At 40.9% G+C, this 21,361-nt stretch overlaps 2 protein-coding genes across 7 annotated transcripts in view; one reads left to right on the forward strand and one right to left on the reverse strand.

Moving 5' to 3' along the window:
• Positions 1 to 9,873, forward strand: part of PLCG2 (phospholipase C gamma 2) — a 62,218-nt gene extending 52,345 nt beyond the window's left edge. For all 6 annotated transcript variants that reach the window (XM_071567347.1, XM_071567345.1, XM_071567346.1 and 3 more), the window contains 5 exons: positions 786 to 900; positions 2,112 to 2,279; positions 2,593 to 2,681; positions 6,046 to 6,230; positions 7,009 to 9,873. In XM_071567347.1, the coding sequence (XP_071423448.1) occupies positions 786 to 900; positions 2,112 to 2,279; positions 2,593 to 2,681; positions 6,046 to 6,230; positions 7,009 to 7,051 (600 nt within the window). In that variant the 3' untranslated portion in view covers positions 7,052 to 9,873. The remainder of the gene's footprint in view (positions 1 to 785; positions 901 to 2,111; positions 2,280 to 2,592; positions 2,682 to 6,045; positions 6,231 to 7,008) is intronic.
• Positions 9,874 to 14,230: 4,357 nt separating this feature from the next.
• On the reverse strand, positions 14,231 to 17,199 carry SDR42E1 (short chain dehydrogenase/reductase family 42E, member 1). Its single transcript, XM_071567424.1, has 3 exons — positions 17,113 to 17,199; positions 16,743 to 16,844; positions 14,231 to 15,428 (listed from the first exon to the last, which is right to left on the reverse strand). The coding sequence occupies exons 2-3, from the start codon at positions 16,808 to 16,810 to the stop codon at positions 14,321 to 14,323; spliced, it is 1,176 nt and encodes a 391-aa protein (XP_071423525.1). The 5' UTR covers positions 16,811 to 16,844; positions 17,113 to 17,199; the 3' UTR covers positions 14,231 to 14,320.
• Positions 17,200 to 21,361: the final 4,162 nt, after the last annotated feature.

The raw sequence follows: 21,361 nt of genomic DNA on the forward strand, positions 1-21,361 counted from the left end.
ACAATCCTGGGATGATTTTATGTAATTGCTAATAAAAACGCCAAAAAAACCAACTTGCATTTCCAGCCTAATGACATCTCAATGGAAGGGTCCTGTTGGAGATGGGTTAGCAGAATACTAACTCATTTAGAGATTTTGAGGGTGAAAGAAAGATATTTATCCTGAAATATGGAAACTAAATTAAAGAAAAAAAAGAAAAAAAAAGCTGATCCCCCCTTCATTATATTTTAATACACTATGATTTAATCTGCATGTCATTCTTATTTTTCTTTGAGAGATGGGTTTATCATTGAAAAATTTTGCCTTGTTGACTTAGTGCCAAACAGGGATGGAACTTGTATCTGTTCTCATTTGCTATGCAGTAGGACATGTCCTTTAAAAGTATGTTTTCTGAGAAAGAAGAAGCACATTAACTGCTTTGTTTAAAGATGAGGTAAACAGGGGCTCTGAGTGCAAAGCAGAAATGTCCTGAAATAGGTATGCAATAAAGACTGAAAAAGATAACCAAACTTCTGCTACAGACTTGGTTTGGGACTGTATATACTGTGTGTAATAAATGTCAGCTACAGTATCTTAAAATGAAAATCACTGGGTTACCCAAGCAATAGTTATTGGTTGCAGAGATAGTATCTTTAATACATGCAAACATATTCAAGAGAGTGTGTGCTTTTCCACATTATTCTGGATTTTTTTTCTCCCTCTAGTTCTGTAGGATACCTTCTGTTCAGAAATAATGGTGCCAGGTTTTCTTTGGAGCTGCTTATAATTTACAGTTGCTTTTGCAGGTTTTGGGTGCTCGTCATCTCCCCAAACCTGGCAGAAGCATTGCTTGTCCCTTTGTAGAGGTTGAAATTTGTGGGGCTGAATATGACAACAACAAATTCAAGACAACAGTTGTGAGTGAGTATCTGTGGGTTTCTGTGTTGTAGGGCTATGATTATACTTCCAGTGTACTTAAATAAAATGAGCAGAGGATGACCATGTATTTGTGTTGCCTGTAATTGGCCAGCAACTTAGAATACAGAGAAGAGTAAGTTAACTGTTGCTCTGGACTGATGAGTCCTACAGTCTTATCCTCTTGTTTGCCTCAGGGCTAATTAGTTTGAGAAACTTCAATGTATATCAAATTTAGAAAAAATGGTACTGTTGCAGTTTGGAAAAAAACCTCGTCCCATTCTGTTATGCTTTTGCCTATGCATAAGTTTGTGTATTTGCATATTTTAAAAAATTGCTGTCTTGAAAGTGCTTCCAACAGTGCTAGTCAGTTCCCAAAAGTCTGGCCCAAATAGAGAGTTCCTGCTGTGGCATCCAGACTATGTTTGTTTAAACTCAGCCTCTAAGACTGGCACCTCCTTGGAGATGACTTGGGTGTATAGGGCTGTTAAATAGTATAACTTGCAATGCAATAGAAGTTTGATCAAAGCCCACTGCTGGGGAGTTCTGGATGAGGGGTGTGTGTTTGTAAATGAGCTTCATTTTAGTGCAATGGGGCAATATCTCAGCCACTCCATATTTCACCATTTAGTATTTCTGGACGCAGCAGTTTTCCTCTGGTAAACAACAGCCTTTCGTTCTGAGTATCCAAAACAGTGATACCAATGGAAAATAGACACAAAATCAGGGGCAGGAATGTGCGTTGTGGCTCTTTGGTACTTCAGAGAAGAGGATTATGATTTAAAAGTTTTGTGGGAAGTGACCAAGAGAATAAACTTCCTGGCTGTGTCACATACACCAAATGTTGGTGTTCTGTGTGTGGCTGCCAGAACTGGGCCAGGGTACGTTAGTCTTCCTAGTGCTTTTTCTGCTTTTACTCATATGTGAAGTGTGAGGCTTATGAATATGAGCTATTAATTACCTCGCCCCCAATATGTGTCCAAGGGGATTTTGCATGTTGAAATACAAATCATAGCTTTTCTTAATGGGTTTTCATCCCTGGGTAGTCCACCAAGTAAACAGACACAAACCTTCTGAAGCAAGGTTACAATATGAGGCAGATGGTAAATAGGATTTTTGGGCCCTTGTATCCCTAGAAGATGTCCTGGGATACATACCCATATGTGAATGAGGTGGATTTACTGCTTTATGCTGCAAGTGTTTCCCTTTCATTACAGATGACAATGGCCTCAATCCAGTTTGGGCACCCTGTGCAGAGCAAGTGAAATTTGAAATCTACGACCCAAATCTGGCGTTTCTGCGCTTTGTTGTGTATGAGGAGGACATGTTCAGTGATCCCAATTTCCTAGCACACGCCACTTTTCCCATCAAAGGAATCAAATCAGGTAGGATCAGTGGTTATAACAAGGGGCTATGTCATAAAGGTGTTATTCAGCATTGTGACTTCCTCCACTGTGTCAAACTCCCCCCTTCCTCTATGAACCCAACTTACTCTGGCTTTGATTTCCAAGAGCATTTGAAATCATGTGTTTCTCAGCTTCACCATTCTTGCCTTCTGCTTCTCTCTAATTGCCATAGCAAAGCCTCTCTCAGAAGTGGAACATTTGAGCACTGAAGAATCCCCTCAGGACTGTGTGGCTGCAGATCACCCTTTGCCTGGACTCTAACTGTGCTTTGTGTATGTTCCCCCTGGCCCAGGTTTTAGGTCAGTTCCTCTCAAGAATGGCTACAGTGAAGATATAGAGCTGGCCTCCCTTCTGGTTCACTGTGAAATGCAGCAAGTTCTGGTGAGAATCACTGGGTTTTTTGTGCATATAGGGTGTATGTTATCAGTTCTTTGTGGAAACCAGGAACTGAGGATTTAGTTTTCCATTCTGTGCCTGATGTCTTATTGTCAGGCATTTCTTCTGCAGGTAGTGGGGAAGACAAACAGCACAAATTGAGTTACTCTCCCTCTGGGTGAACAGATTACATAGTTGTTAAAAGAAATAATGCATAAACAAAGCATCATTATCTTCACTAGTTTTTGCTATAACAGCATGGTCGTTGTCTGTCCCTGTTAACTGACCAATGCCATGCAAAAGTAGCTAAAATCAGCTTTGGCTTCATAGAAGAATCTTTTTTTTAAAGGTCCTACATAAAAAGAAATCACTGTAGCAAGAGAAGATAGTAATTTCTACCAGTATTTTATTAAAATAAACAACCCACCAAGTGGAAGATATATCTGATCCTTACAGAAGTGCTAATCTGCTTCTTTTAAGCATCTCTAAAACACTTACTTGAAGTACTAATATTTTAAAACACATAGAGGAATTATAATGGTTCATCCTTGCTCATGAAGCCAGGCATTCAAGTGGCTGAGCTGTGAACAGTGTTTGTTGGTGTTCCAAAGGTGCGTATCTTGATTTGAAACAGGATTATTCTCAGCCTCTTCCTCAATAGAATTTTATGTAATTTAAATACACTTCTGTAGAGGCTGTGTGATGAAAGTTTAAAGATTCTTTTGGGAAGTGGCTATTTCAGGGTGCTTTCCAGCATCCTTCAGATTCAGAGAAAAAAAAAATTCAACTTCTTATTTGTAGTCTGTTACAACCACCCAGGCCTACACTGCACTTCACACCAGTGTACATTGTTTTTCTGATTAAAACACCAACCTCTGTGAACTGTAAGTCGTTATGTCTCTGAAGGGATTTGCACCTGCAGTTGTACACATTGAACTGGAAATTGCTGAATTCAGTCACATTTTTCTTCCCAAAGGAGTGGCAGCCTTTTTCAAACATCCTTTGTGGATGTTTGTACAAAGCCACCTTATAACATATGATGTGGAATGACTGTGTAATGACAGTGTTTGACAGCACTGATAGATTCCTTTGTGGGCCAGCAAAGAGTCCTGAGGGCAGGAGAGGGATGGAAGCTGAGACCAGGGTTGGGTGTGTAAACAAGAGACCTATGAGCTTTGAAGATAATATTTAAATTGTTCGCATTTCCTTGGCACAAATCTGATGGAGGAGGCCTGGTAAACTGCTGGGGTTTGGCTTGCTGCCTTTGAGAAAACTGACAGTAACTCACCATTGCCTAATGCTGAGCATGGACATCACTTGGGGATACACTGGGAATCCCTCCTGCCGTGGTTTCTCTTCAGGAATTCAGCTCATTATTTGCCTGGGGCAGGAGCAGCTCTAAAAGTGTTGTTCATAGGAGAGCAGTGTGTCTCCCAGCCTGTCAGCACTGAGCCCTTTGACAGCAGCACATTTCACACTCTGGAAGCCCCTTCTGCTTGTTAAGGCAAATGAAGATGCAGCTCAGCTCTGTGTTTTACAATGTCTGATGTCTCTGGGTGCTAAAGCAGTGGAAGGAGAAGTTCCACAAATTCTCCCTTTTGTTTGGCACTCTGCAACAACCCCAGAGTTGCCATAGTTATCAGCTCTAGAACTTTTGCCAGATCATTCAGGAAGCACGAGAAAGGATCGAGGCTGTCTCTGTTCTTCTGCCTCTTTTTCAAAAGTGATGACTGTCCACAAAATGATAGCATTTAATAACAGGCCTGTTTATATACAGAGCCCATCTGCATGCTCTTGGACACGAAATACAAAATTATAAACAGGAATTACAGATGGCTGTGGAGTCTCTCAGGAACAGAGAAGCAGAAATATTGTAGATGTAAGCATGCACATTTGAGAGTTGTTATGTGGGGCCTTCTGCAGGTCCTGTAGAAGTTGAACAGTTTTCTTGATCGTGTAGAAATTGTACTGTACTGAGGTGGTTGTTGCGTTTAGGAGCACGTGTTAGTTGCTTGAAAATTGATTTGCTGCTTTCAGAAAGTGAGTGTATCTCTTCAGTATTTTCTAATTGCAGTCAGCCCCAATGGTGTATATATTTTCGACAGAAGGATTGAAGTGGACATTCTTAATGCAGTTTTAAGGTCTGCCTTTGTGGATACATTTATTTACAAGAACTAATAGGAATACATATGCATCTTGATGATTACACCTGCAAATTGGTAATTAGCAATCTGCATTTCCTTTGTGATTTGGGAATACAAAGTTTCCCACTGCTTTACAAACAAAAATTAAATAAATTACTTTTTAAATCTTAATCAGGAGCATAGTACTGAAGTTGTTTCAGTTGCTTCAACTCATGTCTGTGTAGGAATGTACTTCAGGAGGAAACACTTTTTGGAAAGGGATCTTGTTGTCTTAAGTGAAACCCCCTGGGTATCTTGGTAACCTGTTGGTTTTGCTAGGCCTGGACTGAATGCAGAAAGAGGTGTTCTTATTACTATGCTGCCTTTGAAAATGTTTGGGTTTATTACATTTATTGATTGCATGTCATTTCTTGTAGAATGAGTATCTTGTTTCGGTGCTGCTGTGAAAATTAAGACTTCAGTCCTGCCAGTTCTATTCCCCACTAGGAACTCTATAAAGAGACAGCCTTTGTATCCAAAGTTTTGAAGTATTAAAATAATTTGAAGTCCTAAAGGGAACCATGATGACTGTTTTATGCTTGTGAAATAATGTGAGACCTTCTACTGTGGGCCACATAAAACGACAGAAGCTCAGACAGTTCTGCAAATAGTGAATTGTCAAAGCTCACAGAACTACAGCATCTGTCCTCCTTTCTTGGCCACCTGAGTACTTGCTGCTCTTAGGGGTCCTATTTGCTAGTTGATATTTTGACCTTTAGTCTAGATTTCATAGGTAATCCCCAGGATTGGCAGTTTGTTGCATAGTACACAAATATGATAGAAAAGCCAAAAATTAAACTTTTTAAAAAGTGTATTTAATACTGTTATAACCTGGTAACTCACCATGATACACTATTTTGTGTTCTATCCTCAACAGACTGGCATGCTTTATTAGGGAAAAACATTCCAGTAGAAGTGTTTAGATAGACACATTTCATGACTTGTGATAGAATGCCCCTGACCCCCCTGTTAGAGAGTAAGGCTGGTGATACTGTGGGACTGATGTTTTTTTTCAGTGCTTTCTAAGTTAGTTCATTTCTGTAAACATCCCAGAAGCATCACATCAAACTAATTTTATAAAACATTCTATACAGTTATTGAATTGTGTTTAGGAGAACTATAATGATACTGTGTCATCTTGGGTATGTGTCTTACAAGTTGCTTTGGTTTCCAAAACTCTTTTGAAGGAAAGTGAAGAAGAACTTTACTCCTCATGTCGGCAACTCCGGAAGCGCCAGGAGGAGCTCAATAACCAGCTGTTCCTCTATGACACCCATGTGAATTTAAGGAATCCTAACAAAGATGCTATATTGAAGGAATTCAGTGTGAATGAGCACAAACTACAGATCTATCAAGAGACATGCAACCGCAGGTGGGTTGGTCATCATTCTCCTTTCCAAGACAGCTCTATCTACACTTGTTTTATGGTATGGAAACCTCAGATGTATCAAAATGAGCCTCTAAAGGGTGGTAAGGGCAGAATGAGCTCATCTGAAGTGAGGAGGGACTGCAGAGAAGCCAGGCTGGGCTGGAAGCCACTAGAGGCCAGCACAAGCTGTGGAATGTCAGCTCGTTGGCATCTCAGTTTCAGGGATCACAGTGAAACATGTAATCCTGTGAGGTTTTATATTCCTCTCTTCTGCTTTCCAGGAGGAGAGTCTGGAAGTAAATACAGACAAATAAACCTACCTCTTCACTCTTTCTACACTGTCAAAATTGTGTTCCTGGAAATGTCATATTAGATATGTAGGACCAGAGGACAATTCCAGATACACAAACTACAAAAGATAAAATGAGTATTGAGCTGTAACAGCATCACACTGTCAGTTCAGTACATTATCCAGAGCTTAGGGGAAGGTTCTTTCTCCTTTGCTGCCACCTTTGGGATGAGTGTGAAGGAGACAGAGAGAGACTTCATGTACCAGGAGGAAGCCTTGAGCAGATCTCAAGACTTTATAAGTTCTTACCCTTGTTTATGTGTCCTGAACAGCTGTATGAATCCCTGGTTTACTCCCATTTACTGAGGAAAAAAATTGCTATGCTTGTTGCTGATAAACCTCTCATTTTGGTATCTAAATTGAATTTGATAGACTGTTTTCCTCTGAGAAATACCTAGTAGATTTGACATTTTCCTTTTCTTTTCCCTTAAGATTAAAGGAGAAGAAAGTCAGTAACAGCAAATTCTACTCTTAAAAGCCATCATTCTTTGATGCTGCTTTATGGTGCGATCAGGAAGAGATTCATCTGTCCTGCTCGTCCTGCTCAGTGATGGTCTCGTCAGATGGAATGACTGGAAGAAGAAGAGGAAGAGCAAAGATGGACTTCCTTAAAAATTTCTTGTTATAAGAAGAACTATTTTAATTCCTAATAATTTATATTCTGTACAAAGCATACCCTCTGTGCAGGCCAGAGCTTCTGTGTATTCTAGACTTTTTAAACTCGAGGACATGTAGTTGGATGGACCTCACTTCTCATTATCTGTACCTGAAGTACAAGTATAAATCATCCCCTGTATTTGTGTATGCAGGCTGTAGATAAGACATTCTCAATTTGCATGCATGGAATCATACCACTTTAACAACTTGGCTCCTCAAGACTAACTAGTAGTGAGTTTTTAATTTATTAAATGCTGTAAACACACTTCTACACCAGCACTGTCATATCATGTATGTTACAGTCCCCAGGACAGCAGATTGTTCTGTTGGTACTGTATAAAGTATTTTGGGCAGCTGATAGCTTGTACCTTATTGTCTCTTATTAAAAGTTTTCTGTTACATTTTTGAAAACAAGATAATATGTTAATTTTGTTGAAAGCAACTACCCTCTGTGACTGTAGTTGTGTTTTTCCTGTAGAACTCTCTGTAAAGGTTTAAGAAAGAAGCAATGTGTGAACCTCTGTTAATAGCCCCTCTGAACTTATGTTCACAGCCTCAAGGCACTGGAAGGAAAAGTTTTAAGACATGCAGTAGGAGATATCTGTTTGCAGAAAGGGAAGGTATTTGAAATTCTGGGAAGCATTTACTTTTGTGTAGTATCATTTGTGCAAATCCCTTCGGCTGCTAATGTGCTTAGAAATGAATTTTTAAATGAACTGTCCATTTTTAATCTTGCAATCCTATGTAGACAATAGTCAGATGGTGGTGTTCTGTAAGTGTAGACCATTTCCCCAAAATGTAACTAATCTAAGAATGAGTGTGTGCACAAATACAGAGGTACATCAATCTTGTGCCTTTGATCAAGAACATGGAGCTACAGATGAGAAAACTTCTTAGATTAGCAAGTGTGTGTCTTCCTGCCAGAGCAAACTAAAATCCTTCCATGGAATATTTAACAGCAGTTGTCATAATTTGTGTATGTGTTGGTCCTTTGTGCTGCCACTGTGTTATTATTATAACATTTCTAGTTGCCTTATCTCTGCACAGGTGGAGTTTTGCTGTCTGTATTCCTGACTTTAACTTCCAAATGTGTGCAGAGGAGTTTAGTTTTCTGCCTGAGCGATTGCCTGAGGCATAAAATGCTGCATACATAGTGCTGTATTTCTGATCACAGAGGACTTGCATGGATTTGAGATTCATGGCCTGATGCAGCTGCCTCAGCAATTTTCAATTTCTCTTGCTCCCACACTGTGACTTCTGTTGTTTCAAGAGGTGCTTAATTGATGCCATTGTGCATTCAGAGATGATGGTTTGAGGAACCCCCTTGAGGTTTTAGTTATTCTGTAAAGACAGCCTTGTCTCAAAGTTGAAAGTATTATAATAGTGTATCCCACAATGGGGTGGCTTCTGTAAATTTTTTATTATAAAGAAATTAATTACTAATCACTCAACTGAAAAACAGAGCAAAGTTGAAGACAATGCTTTGCTTTTCATCCTCCTTCCTGCAATCTCTTCAGTACCCAGCTGTGATTGACCTGTTCAAGCACTAGATGGGTGCAAACCTCCCTCAAACAAAGAAAATATCACCTCAACTGTGGATTTGGGAGGTGGAGCTGTAACCCAGGCTGCTGTATAAAGCTGATTTAATCTGCAGGATCCAGATGTAGTGATCCAGTTGCTCTCCCTCGAGGTGGGGAGTCACCTTTTTGGTGTGTGTGTATTCTGCAGCACCTTGCAGGATGTGGTCAGTTTGTGGTATGATCAGTCCCTGTATTATATATTTCACTCATCAGCCTCTGTGATTCCCATGTAATGTTGTGGGAATGCTGTGTTGTCACTGTTGATCTGAGAAGGTGGCCCAAAGCCTTGGCTGGAAGTGCCTGAGGTTGTTGCTGCTGTAGGACAGGAATTGTGGGCAGTGAATTCCGGCTAGGTTTGGACTGGTCACAAAAAGTAGACTACAGGATGCCAGGGTTTAGTGAACTCAAACCCTGGAGATCAAGGCTGGGGCTGTGGTGAGGTTTTTGTTCTGTTTGTGAGGATTTTTTTAAAGCTCAGTTCCAGAGCAGACACAAGCAAAAGCAAACTGTCTCATTTGTCCTGGCTTCCTTCTTTGGTGTTTGTGACACAGGACAACCATTATGTGGTGGACACAGGAGTTTCCTTGTGCTGTTGTTGTGCAAATATTTAAGAATTAGAACATTTTGTAGGTCTTTGAAAGGTCCTGTGCACATTCTTCACACATATGTGATGTCAGAAGTTAAGAGGCTCTCCTTCAGTATTTATGAAAATGCATTTTCCCCAGAGTATGATGTTACACTGTATGCAAAATGAAAATACTGTAATGACTGTTTTGTTGACTTGCTAAGGATCTGACTCTTCTTTTGTTTCTTGTATTCTGTTTCAACTCCAAGATCTCACCTCTCTGTTCTTGATCAGGGCAGGCTCTGTAGCAACTTTTCACAGTCACAATTGTTTGAATATGAACGTAGGTTTGAATGTGTGTGCTAATTTTTTAATCTAGGAGGAAAAACATTTATAAATTTTTGAAGTTAACAATTTTTAAACCGTTATATTCTCATAAGAACTGTTTAAAATCATTGAAATAACTTATTTTAATAAATAATTTTTGACATCTCAGTGATGTGATTGATGCCAGATGCTCCTTTGTTTATGTATTGCTCATTGAATATCATGAATTTTGCCAGTCATTTGAAGCAGTGAGTGAGTTCGTACTGAAGAGTGGTCTGCTGGTGTGCTGTGGCATGTTCTGCTAGAGGTTGGAAGAAGGGCAATTCTGTGTTTTTAAGATGAACTGACTTAATGATTGTTTCCATAGACATGGTTATTGCACTTCCATCTGGCTGCAAACACGCAGGGCCCAAGGAGAAGGTCAAAGATCGTGTTGAACTTGTGAACTCCTACCCGACCTTTTTCAGTGAGAGGTAAATACAAACTTCAGCCCCACTGAGAATCAGATTTGTTTGAACTCGAACAATGAAGTCTGAACGAGGCAAAGATTAAGTTGGTGGTAATTTGAAAGAACTGTAATCTCAATGTTTGCCCAAATTGTTACCAGCACACTTTCTGCTATTACTTTGCATGGACTGAGGTGCTGCTGGGGCCATGCACACTGTCTTTATGTTGTGATTTTTTTAATTTTTGGTGGTCTTGGGAACAACATTTTTCTCAATCTTTGATAAAAACTATATGCTTATTGAACATGAATCAATATGAGGTGTCTGCAGCCTAATTCTTCTAGAAGGTCCTTAGGTAAGCCCAAGGGTCTTTATCACCTTTGCATTTGTGAGTATTGGTATGTATGAGCTCTGCAGTCCAAAAAATTGCTTAATTTAAGTGTTTTGTTGCCTGTATTCTCATTTTTTCCAGCCCAATGCATCTGTTTCTCTGTTGGAAGCACATTGTTAGTTCTCTAGGTGGTGAGGGACTGAGCTGTGTACCAGCCATAATCTTTGAATTCTCCAAACCAGTTGTAATAATCTGAATGTGGTGTGAAAGCTGAAGTGCAGTGCTGGAATTCTGCTGTAGCCATGTGTCAGCATTTCCAAGGGCAATCCAACTAGTTGGCTTTGTTCCAGACTGAAATTCCATTTATATCATTAGAAATAGAAGTTAAATATAATGAAAATGAACCTTCAGAATCAGTTTGGAGACAAATTTATCTTCTGATCCATAACAGTATTTATAAACATGCACAGCTATTAGTTTTAAAAGAATTTAAATTAAATTAAAGGCAGTTTAATTCATTCCTAGTCTACATTCTTAGCTGTTACTCCAGCAAAACATGAGCTTGATTAAAAATAAAGCAGAAGTAGTTCCCTTAACACTTGTGTACTCTTGAATTGCAGTTTAATGCCCAGATCTTTTACAATATGTATAAATTATCAGTGTTCAGGGTGCTTTTCTCTGAAGATCACATCATGAATTATTAAATATGCCACTATATTTTGGAAAGTATGTGGAAATTGGTAATAAAGAGAAATGAAGCAACATCAGGTCTCTTAGGAGAAGGCAGTATAAAACCTGGTCTGCTTTAAAGCTGATTAAAAATCTAAAATAAATATATTTAAATACACATTAGAAGTGTAAGTTCTTCATGTATATCTGGCAAATTTGTGCCTTGACATGCTGTGTCTGTGAGGTTAAGCAGCTGACTGAGGGTTCTATTCACTTTGCCCACAGTGAGGCACCTGCCAATTGTTCAGTAATGTAGACAACTAGAAAAACTGAATCTGTGCTATATTTTCATTCTGGTTTTTCCAGTTTTAGATGTTTCTGGTAAATCAGTTTCAGGAAAATAGGTAATAAATTAAAATTTGAAAACAGACACAACACTTGGATTAATTACCTTGACTTACTCAGATGTTCCTGCAAGAGGAGTGATAACAAAATAAAACAGGAAGAAGGAGAGAGAATTCTCATTGTAAAATCCTTAATATAGAGCAGCTGTGACTGGCTTTGTACAGATGTAATTTTCAAGTCATTTTAGAGTATCTCCTTAAGCCACAGATTGCCTTTTGGAAAGAGGAAAAGTATCCTTCACCTCCTCTCTAGTCAGGACTGAGCTGTTTTTCCTGGATGAAGCTGAATGACAGGGAGATGATGGATGTCCCAGCTGGTGGCTCTGGGGTCACCCCTCTCAGGCACTGCTGTGTCTGCCCATGAGTGCCTGTTCCATGCCCTGTGCCCCAGCACAGTCACAGGCATTAGGACAAAATAGTGCCCCCTACTCTGTTATGGGTGAGGAGTTCTGTCCTTGGCTCCAGACAGATGAAAGGGTTCATGTGTTGAGCTCAGCTGCTGCAGAACTTCTGCTATTTGTGGTTTGGTTGGGCTTTTTTTGTCTTTGGATCTTCCGCTGTTGTTGTACCTCAAAACTGTCCAGGGCTCAAACCTCAGCTGGTACTGACAGTATGGATTTAGGATTCATGGCCTAAGGACCCTTTCATAGATTTTTTTTCAACCCCACTGTTGAGATAATTATAAATAGCAGTAGCTGAGTTTTGCTAAAAGATTACAAATAGCAGACGGAATTCCCCACGGGCACAGGAATTAGGTTCAATATCTTAAAAAGATTTTTTTTTTACAAAATGTAGCATGAAATACTGATACCGTTTCTGTGCAACAGGCTCGTGCAATTTGTTGTGCATTTTGGTTTTGTCTTCTGCTGGCATTAAAATTTCTTAATCTATTTCTGATAACATTGTGTCAAACCCAGAGGACTTAAAGAGGAAAACAACAAAGTGGTTTCCACTTGAAAGAAAAAAAGGCTGTTGGAAAGAGAACAGTGGCCCAGTGCTTTTATGAGGTCATGGCTGTCTTTTTTTTGGTTTTATTAAAAAGAAGGTTTCTTCTTTCTGCAGATGATGGTGTATATTAATGACTTCTGGAGAGTGGCCCTTCTGCCACCAGAGCTCAGTTGGAGGTACATAAGCTCTTTATGACAGAGAGCAACACTCCTGCTACACAGTTTATTTGCTATTAAAGAAAAAGTGAGTTCCCTCTTGAACTGTCCCTCAAGCTATGTATTAAATTTATCTTCCTTTATGGTGTACTTACTGATAGGGGAGTGAAGGAGAAAAGTTTGACTTCAAGCAAAACAATACAAGAAAAGTTACCAATACTGTGTTGGGTTTTTGTTTGTTTTTGTTTTGCTTTGGGTTTTTTTTAAGGTAAACTTTTCTGGAAGAGAATGCAAAAGTCAAAAAATAATGCTGTCTCCAATCATTATTAACTACAAACTCCTCCATCTTCTAAACAGGGGTGGCAGTGGACTTTTGGCTTGGTTCCTCTATTTAGTCACTGTTCTGAGAATCCTTTAACAGTGCAGTCAAACTACTGTCTGCCTTTTCCTCTTCAGTTCCCCATTTCAGTTGCAGCAGAGTTTAACAAATGAAGTAACTGGAAGTTACAAATAATTTAATATGTGTTGTTTCAGTTATTAAAATGGGAAGACTAATGTTTAAAGAGAAGTGTGAAATTCTTGAAGAACTCTCCTTTTATCAAGGGGTACAGAAACTGTAATGCTGATGGGTTAAGAGAGAACTTTTTGTTTTAACATTTGAGGTGGTTTCTGTTTCTCTTCGTATATCACACTGACAGAGGGAGCTGCTTGGGACAGAAGTGACCTGTACTTAACAAGGTCTTATCATCTAGTCTTAAAATTCCATAAAATTATGAGTTTCCTTGTAGCAAGTGTTTATCTTCCTACAAAGGTAAATTTCTATTCAAATTGTGTCAGGTGTTAAAGAAATATTATTAAAGCTAAAAACGCTTTATAAATAGTGGAACGTGAATGTAATAACTTACCAAATGTCTTTGATGCATTATTTGTTTAACCATTCAATAATGCTGGGGAAAATCATAGGTTTTATTTATGAATGAACTTTAGGTAACTCATTAATTTTAAACAGACTTATTTTACTGGTAGAAAAATCTACCAATCTGTGGTGCTTCAAGCACTTTGCTGTAATTTAGATTAACCACAGTGCATTTTCCAGAAGTGTCATTAGATATCACAGAGCTAACCCAGAAAAGCGTACCAGAATCTAGTCATGTAAAGAAATCACATTTGTTTGTTGTCTAGCAGTTTATCAGTTAATCTTGGTTAGGCATATACATCCAATCTGGCAAACAGAACTGGGGTTTGGAATGTGATCAGAGAGTAAGTTTATTCTCTGGATCGTGTAGCACAAACTCTTTAGGAACAAAGGGCAGGGATCAAGGGTATAATCCCATGAGGGAGGAAGAAGAGCCAGCCTAAGGACATTTGTTCCATTCACTGTAGTGTGCTGTTGTAGCTGAGCATAAAATGCTGTTTGCAGTAATACTGAGCTTCATCGGGGTAGTGATCTGATCAGTTTTACTTTGAAGAGAAACTATATATGAAAATTACACCTCTTTACTCAGCAGTTCCGTTCCTTGGGGATAAAACTGTTAAAGATATTTATCTGAATCACACAAATGTGTATTTTCTCTTTTTATTTTTTTAATCTTTATTTCCTGTCTGTCAAACCCAAGAGTACACAGAGAAAATAACTGAATTCTGTCCTCAGCATTTCATCTTTTAGAGTGAAAATGTAACTGCAGATGGAAACCATGAGACCATCACAGCAATCAGCAGCAAAAGCAGCCCTCCATCCCTAACAAGCTGCATAACGGTATAATTTCTTGGCTTTGCTCCACACCCCTGGGATCTAAACCACTCCACCACTTCATTCAGGCTGTACTGCTGAGGCTCATAGCCCAGCTCCTTCCTGGCCTTCTCCATACTGAAATAATGAGTGACACCAGTTTTGTAAACCTCTGTGCGAGTCAAGAGGGGCTGAAAATTATAAATGTGTCCTACAAGAAAATGAACTACTTCAGTAAGGAATGCAAAAAAATAGACAAGGGAGAGAGGGAGGCGACAGGTTGGGAACTTGTAACCCAAACCTTCCACTAACGGTCGGAAAAATTCAAAGTTGTTTACAGGCCTGCCATCAGAAATAAAATAGGCTTGGCCTGCAGCGATGTGCTGCTTGCTGGCTTTGAGGGCCTCACAGGCAAGGATATGGGCCTGAACCAGGTTGTCTACGTGCACAAATTCTACCAAACTGAGAGGATCTCCATAGACAAATTTAAACAGTCCCCTTTCAATGTAACTGACTATTCTTGGAAGGTGTCTCTGTTCTCCAGGCCCGTAGATACCCGCTGGTCGAAGAGCACAAGTCCTTAAGACACCTTTCCCATTTCCAAGCTCAGCACCATTTGCCTCCAGCACCTTCATTTCAGCTAAAGATTTGGTTCGGGAGTAGTGATCAGGATGGAGGTGAAGAGGTAGGTAAGGCAGAGACTCGTCCCCATTTTCTATAATCTGGCCTCCAAATATCACGTTGTATGTACTTGTATAAACCAGACTCGACACTCCTGTGCTCTTGCAGGCTTGGATGACATTTTCTGTTCCTTTCACATTAACATCTTCTATAAGTTTTCGGTTCAGCTGCTCCCTCCCTGACATTCCATAGGAAGCGATATGGAATACACAGATTACATCTCTGAGAGCCTCTTCCACTTCAGACAGGCAACAGATATCCCCCTGCATGAACTTTATTCCCTCTGGCATGGCTTGAAGTGGCTTCACAACATCAAAGAGAATCACATCAACTCCCTTTTGATATATGGCACAACCTAAACTGAAACATGAGAGAAACCATATGTTAGGATTCATAGCACAACAGTGCATGAAACACTTCACCTGGAGGGAAGAGAAGACTATTAACTGTTTTAGTGCTGATTATTTTTCTCATGGGAGTCTTTTCAATATTCAGCCATCTACTATGGGGTAGATTCAGGTGTGATACTTTAGGTACTGAATTCTCACACTCTGTCAATACTTTTGAGAAAAAAAAAAGGCAGAATGGCTGTTAAAAACTCAAAACAGAAGCAACTTTCAGGAGCATTTTGGAAGAACACAGCTTTGAAAGAACCCCACTTCTGACTCCTGTAGATCAGCAACAGCAAACCTTTCAGATGTAAACCTCTAGCTAAATATTGGGAAAAAAAAAGTTTATTGTTTTTTTTTCTTACTGCTTTTGTGCCATCCCAATTCTCTCAGAACAACAGGATGGTCTTTGCCTTTGTGTTTGAAATTTTTGGAGGAGTGAGTGAAGTGCTTCTTACCTGGAACGAATGGTTTGTCCCATGTCATATTTTACTCCAAGTTGCAGGTATTTACAAGAGTATTGACACAAAGTGTAACTCTGGTGTTTCTGTGCCTCTCTTCTACAATTGTTTTATGTCTATAGTACTTTAAGGGGGAGACAGTGGAGGAAAAAGCCACGAGGAGTCAGATAGGTTCTTCTGAGATTTATTTTTCCCCCCACCTTCCACTTGGCATTTACTTTTTGGACCTGGCTGTGATCTCTCTCCTCTCTCTAAGCAGTTTTAATTCTGAAGGTACTCATGATAGTCTAGGGATCAAAATATGATTTCTCTTTTCAAGGCCTGCAGAGCCAGCTACAGTAAGGGGGAATGGATTTCACTGAACTGCCTACCTTACTGTAATCCTAAAACATCACAGTCCACGCAAGTAAATATATTCTTGAGCACACAGAGTATTTAATCTGCTGAACTATTTAATCTATAGAACTAATGTGTGTAGCTATTTGCAGGTCAAAAGAAAGATGTGTGTACCAGTGTAGGCTTGTCCTTCAGAGCGGGCTGAAAGGTGGTGACCAACCCCCACGACAGAGGTGACCAGACAGGTAAAGGTGTGCAAGGCCACTGATGCCTGACATTTGGAAACAGGGTAACAGAGTTACTTACAACATACGGAAACAGAGTAACATGTTTGTTTGAAACTGTGACCCCAGAGGGACCAAAGATGGGGTGAACTGGTTTGGGCATCTCAGGCTCGCAGTTTTTGCTTTATAGATGGCTTTTCTTGCCTCCCCAGCAGCAACCTCTTACATTTATTCCTGTATGTAATAACTATTTAATGCACTAACCGGAAGCCAAAATAACCACCTCCACCAGTAATGAGGACTCTTTCCTTGGCAGTGTTTCCTGGTTCCATCCTCTTTCCTTCGGCACTGGATGATCAAACTGCTCTGTAAGACACATTGCAAATACACACATTGAAACCAGTCCGAGTTTTAATATCAGCGCACATTCCCTCAGTTATGCTCCGATCTATTTCACGCGTTAAGTGAAGCCTTTCATTCCACCATCTGCTCGGGGAGGGAGGGAGGGCAGCGCTGGGATTCCTCCGCGCAGGTGGTACGTGGAGGAGGGAGAAAAGCACGCCTGGAGCTGCTCATGACGAGCTCGTTCATCTCCATTTCCCTCCCCGGGCAGTCCGGGGGGTCCCGCCCGTACCTGCAGTGCCGGTACCGTCCCTGCCGTGCCGTGCCGGGCTCTGGGATCACGGGAAATGGAGCCAGAGATGGCGGCGGGGGGCCGGCCCTGCCAGCCTGGGTGTGCCGGGTTGTGTCCATTCATGGGCCGGGAGGGCGCTGCTTGTGCCCTGCTCCTCCCCAGGGACGCCCCATCAGCGCGGGGCGCTCAGCCTGAGGCACCTGGAAATGGGGGCTCTGTGGCTGGCTGGCAAATCAGAGCCTTTTCCAGCTGCGTCCCGTCCGGGTGTTTGTGGTGCTGGTGCTGCCCCTGGGCTGGGGCAACCCCCGGGATGAATCCAGGCTGGGGATGAACAGAGAGAGAACAGCCCTAGGGGAAAGGACTGGGGGGTGCTGGTGGGTGCAGGTCAGGGGGGGACTCTACCCCTCTGCGCCCCTCGGGTGAGACCCCACCTGCAGAGCTGCTCCAGCCTTGGAGTTCCCAGCACAGGAGGGATGTGGAGCTGTTGGAGTGGTGCAGAGGAGGCACCAAGCTGGTCAGAGGAGGAAAGGTGAAGAGAATTGGGATTATTCAGCCTGGAAAAGAGAAAGCTCCAGGGTGACCTAATTGCCTGAAGGGAACTTACCTGGGAAAGATGGGACAACACTATTTGCAAGGGGATGAAGGGACAGGACAAGGGGGAATGGCTTCAAACTGAAAGAAAGTAGGTTTCAATTAGGTATTAGGAAAAAATTCTTCCCTGTGAAGGTGGTGAAACCCTGGCACAGGTTGCCCAGGGAAGCTGTGGCTGTGGAAGTATTCAAGGCAGATGGTCCCTTGGAGCAACCTGGACCAGTGGAAGGAGTCCCTGCCCATGGCAGAGGGGTGGAACCAGATGATCTTTAAGGTCCCTTCCAACCCAAGCCATTCTATGATTCCTTGGGAGGTGCCTGCAAGTCTTGTCCCAGTGGTGTGAGGATCTGCCAAAGTCTGGGACACTTAAAAGAGGCTCAGGAGCTCTTAAGCCATGGGCAATTTGGGTGGACAGGAGAGTTTCAGACCTCACGACTGAATATTTCTTCATGGAAATGGTTGTCAAGTAGTGGAATGGGCTGCCCAGGAAGGTGGTGTCACCTTCCCTGGAGATGTTCAAGGAACAACTGGACATGGCACATTGTGCCATAGTTTAGTTGACAAGGTGGTGTTCAGTTAAAGGATGTACTTGGTGAATTTGGAGGTCTTTTCCAGCCTTAATAATTCTATGATTCTCTGCTGGTATGAGAGTGCCACAGCTGCCTTCGAATGCCCCACAGTGTCTGGGAGAGCTGTGCCCTCATAGCTGACCTCCTGGTTGACAAGGTGGAGATCAGTCCGAGGTTGGACTTAATGATCTTGGAGGTTTTTTTCCAACCTAAATGATTCTGTGATTGTCCTGTCATGTCAGGGAGTCCAGTGCCCTCACAGCATTTCCATGGATGAAGGTGGTGCCCCAAATGCCACTGCATTTGCTCATTTGCTGTGAGCCTGAACTATGTTATGCACTCACAGAGGTCTGCTGTGCCTCTTGGGAGTTGAGATGTTCCTGGCAGTGGGAAAACACTGCACAGCCCTCACTGACTGCAGCAGAATTGCTCCCGAGTTAAGCAGCAGCAATCCACTGCAGCTGTCTGCGAGAGAGACCTGTAACAGGAAAACAATGAAGAATTACACTATCAAAGTCTGGTTTGTGGTATATTCCAATTTTCTCTGGCAGAACTGAGTCACCTGGGGAATGTCAGAAAGTGGTTTCAGTGTCAAAACCACTTAAAAACCTGAAAGTTGCTGTTTTGCAAAACCTTGATGGATGTAGATGCAGTGTGCTGTGTTGTTACAGTGATTGATGGCTGGCAAGAATTAAAAATAAACAGATTCCAAGAAGCATTCTGTAAATATGAAACTAATTTTTTTAATAGCAATGATTTCCTGCTGGTTAACCTCTGGGATTCTTAAATAACAATTTCAAGATGGAGCTGGTGCTACACCTGACTCTGCAGAGCTGATGCACCTATGGAGATATGCAGAGTGTCTGGCTTGGAGGGCATCCTTCAGTCATAGCTGATTCCCCTGTCTGCATAGTAGGAGAGTGGGTTTGAGGCAACCTTGAAGCAAGCCCTAAAATGCTATCCACATGTATTATCAGTGCTGTGTTCACAGAATTGTGACAATTCCAGCTCACAAGCAGAAAAATCACTTATGTGATTTTCTTACTCAATATAAGATTTTCTTACTAAATATAAGAATTCTGTAGGGCTGCATATGCCTTCTGGAATTATGCATAACCTTGAACATTTCCCAAGCCTTTAATCACCTGCAAAGTACAAAAGACTTCTGAAATTTCCCTGAGGTCTGCAGACACAAGTTTTTGTCTTTGGGGAGTCTCAGTGAGATGGTGGGAGTTGGTGTCTGCCTTCTGATCAAACAGGTTGTGTTAGCTGAAATATTGCAGCACCACAGAATAGCTGAGCTGGGAAGGACCTGGCCCACCTGAACCTCCTGCACAAAGCAGGTTCAGCCAGAGAGGTTACCCAGGTCTGTGTTGCTATTGAATATCTCCAAGAGGGGAAACTCCACAAGTCCAGCCACTTTCTCCTCATGGCTCACAGAACTTTGTGCTGTCTCAGTGGTGTCTCTGACCTTGCACTCCACGTTGTGTGAGTAAACCCTTTTGTTTGAACAGGCAGCTGTTCACCTCAGGATGATGTTTTGCCCTCTGGACTTTGTGATGTGTCCATGCAGGACAGTTTGAGGCCTCTCTCTGTACATTCTGCTTTTTCTCACTCTCTGCCTGGTATGGCATCTACAGTGAGTGAATTGTGTCAGATTATCTCATAATTGGATTAAATATTATGAATATAATAAAGCTGTAGTTAAAATACTGTAAGAATTTTGCTCTTAAACCACTATCAGTTTTATTTCTCATTATAGTGAACTGTCCTTTTTGGCCTCAGAGAATAGTAAGGAACATTCATTCCTTCAAAATGCTGATATCTATGAAAGCTGTGAGTAAATATTATCCTCATCTTGTGTTGCTGTTGATATGATATTAAGACTCAGATCTCATGGTTCTACACAACCCACTTGTTAATGTTCTTTCATTCCCTATGAGACTCCATTTTTTCTAAGGCTTTATGGACTTTCTGAATGTATCATAAATTCTGGTTTGCCATGAAATAAATGGAATTCCAATTTTACTTTATATATGAAAGAATGTTTCTCTTGAGATTGTGTCTTTCTTTAAAAAAATATGTAAACCCTAATTTTACCTTTAAAGAGCCAGGCATTTGGAGCATGCCTTGCATGTATCCCAGCACACAGAGATCAGAATATGTTACAGTCACTCGCAGAGACCACACTGATACCTGGAATTGCACATTAGGACAAGATGTGTCAGGCCGGAAGCATTTGCAGTATAAGTGGGAGTTATCTTAGTATCACAACCTGAATTGCAATCAACCTGAAATAGGCTGCAAAGAAATCCTTAAATCAGCAACTAAACAGAGCTAAATAAGCAGCTGTTGTGAACAGTGCAAGTTAGAAAGAATGAACAATGAAATTGTTAATTATTCTTTCATAGTATGTTAGTCATCTAGTTCCCTTTGCAATTTAAAATACTTAGCTAGTAGAATTATTTTTGTCATCAAAATACAAAGCATGCCAACAGTACTATTTTAGGAAGCAGGGCAATATTTCATCTGCGGAAATAATCCTTAGCTTACTGTTTTTGTATTATTTGATTGATTTCTTTTGGTGTTACTTAATTGTCTTTTTTTTTCCCCCAATTGAGCAATGGGATAAAAGAGGAGAACAAGATTTAAAACTAGGTCAGAACCAAGCACATTTATGGTCTTACTAAAACATGTAAAACCAATTGGTTAAAATGGTACTAAAGAGGTGAAAAGAGAATCTACACTGTGAATGGAATTAGAGCTGCAATGTTCAGAATTAGAATCAAAGTGGATTAGACTGGAATATTTTTCAAGAAGAACAAGCTCAAGGATGAAAATGCTAGTCTGAGTTTTACTCCTGGCTCTGACAGAGGTTTCCTGAGTGACCTTCAGGAAATGGATTTCTGCTCTGTGACAAAGGTGGGGTTGCACTTCCCCAGTGCCTGAGGCTGTGGTTGTGCTGGTTCCATTTATGTTTCTGATGCCCAGGCGGGAGCTGCTGTAAAAATATTAATAAAGGAGGGAATCAGTGGTGTGGGGCTTAAAGAGTTTAGGGAATATGCTAATTATACCCTTGGAAAGTATTA

This window comes from Pithys albifrons, chromosome 12 (assembly GCF_047495875.1).
Source record: "Pithys albifrons albifrons isolate INPA30051 chromosome 12, PitAlb_v1, whole genome shotgun sequence".
NCBI lineage: Eukaryota > Metazoa > Chordata > Aves > Passeriformes > Thamnophilidae > Pithys > Pithys albifrons.

Coding starts and splice junctions, on each gene's coding strand:
- SDR42E1 (XM_071567424.1), bottom strand. CDS start 16,810: ATGGAACCAGGAAACACTGCCAAGGAAAGAGTCCTCATTACTGGTGGA. Junction 15,429..16,742: donor GGTGGTTATTTTGGCTTCCG/GTTAGTGCATTA, acceptor CTCATGTTTCAG/TTTAGGTTGTGCCATATATC.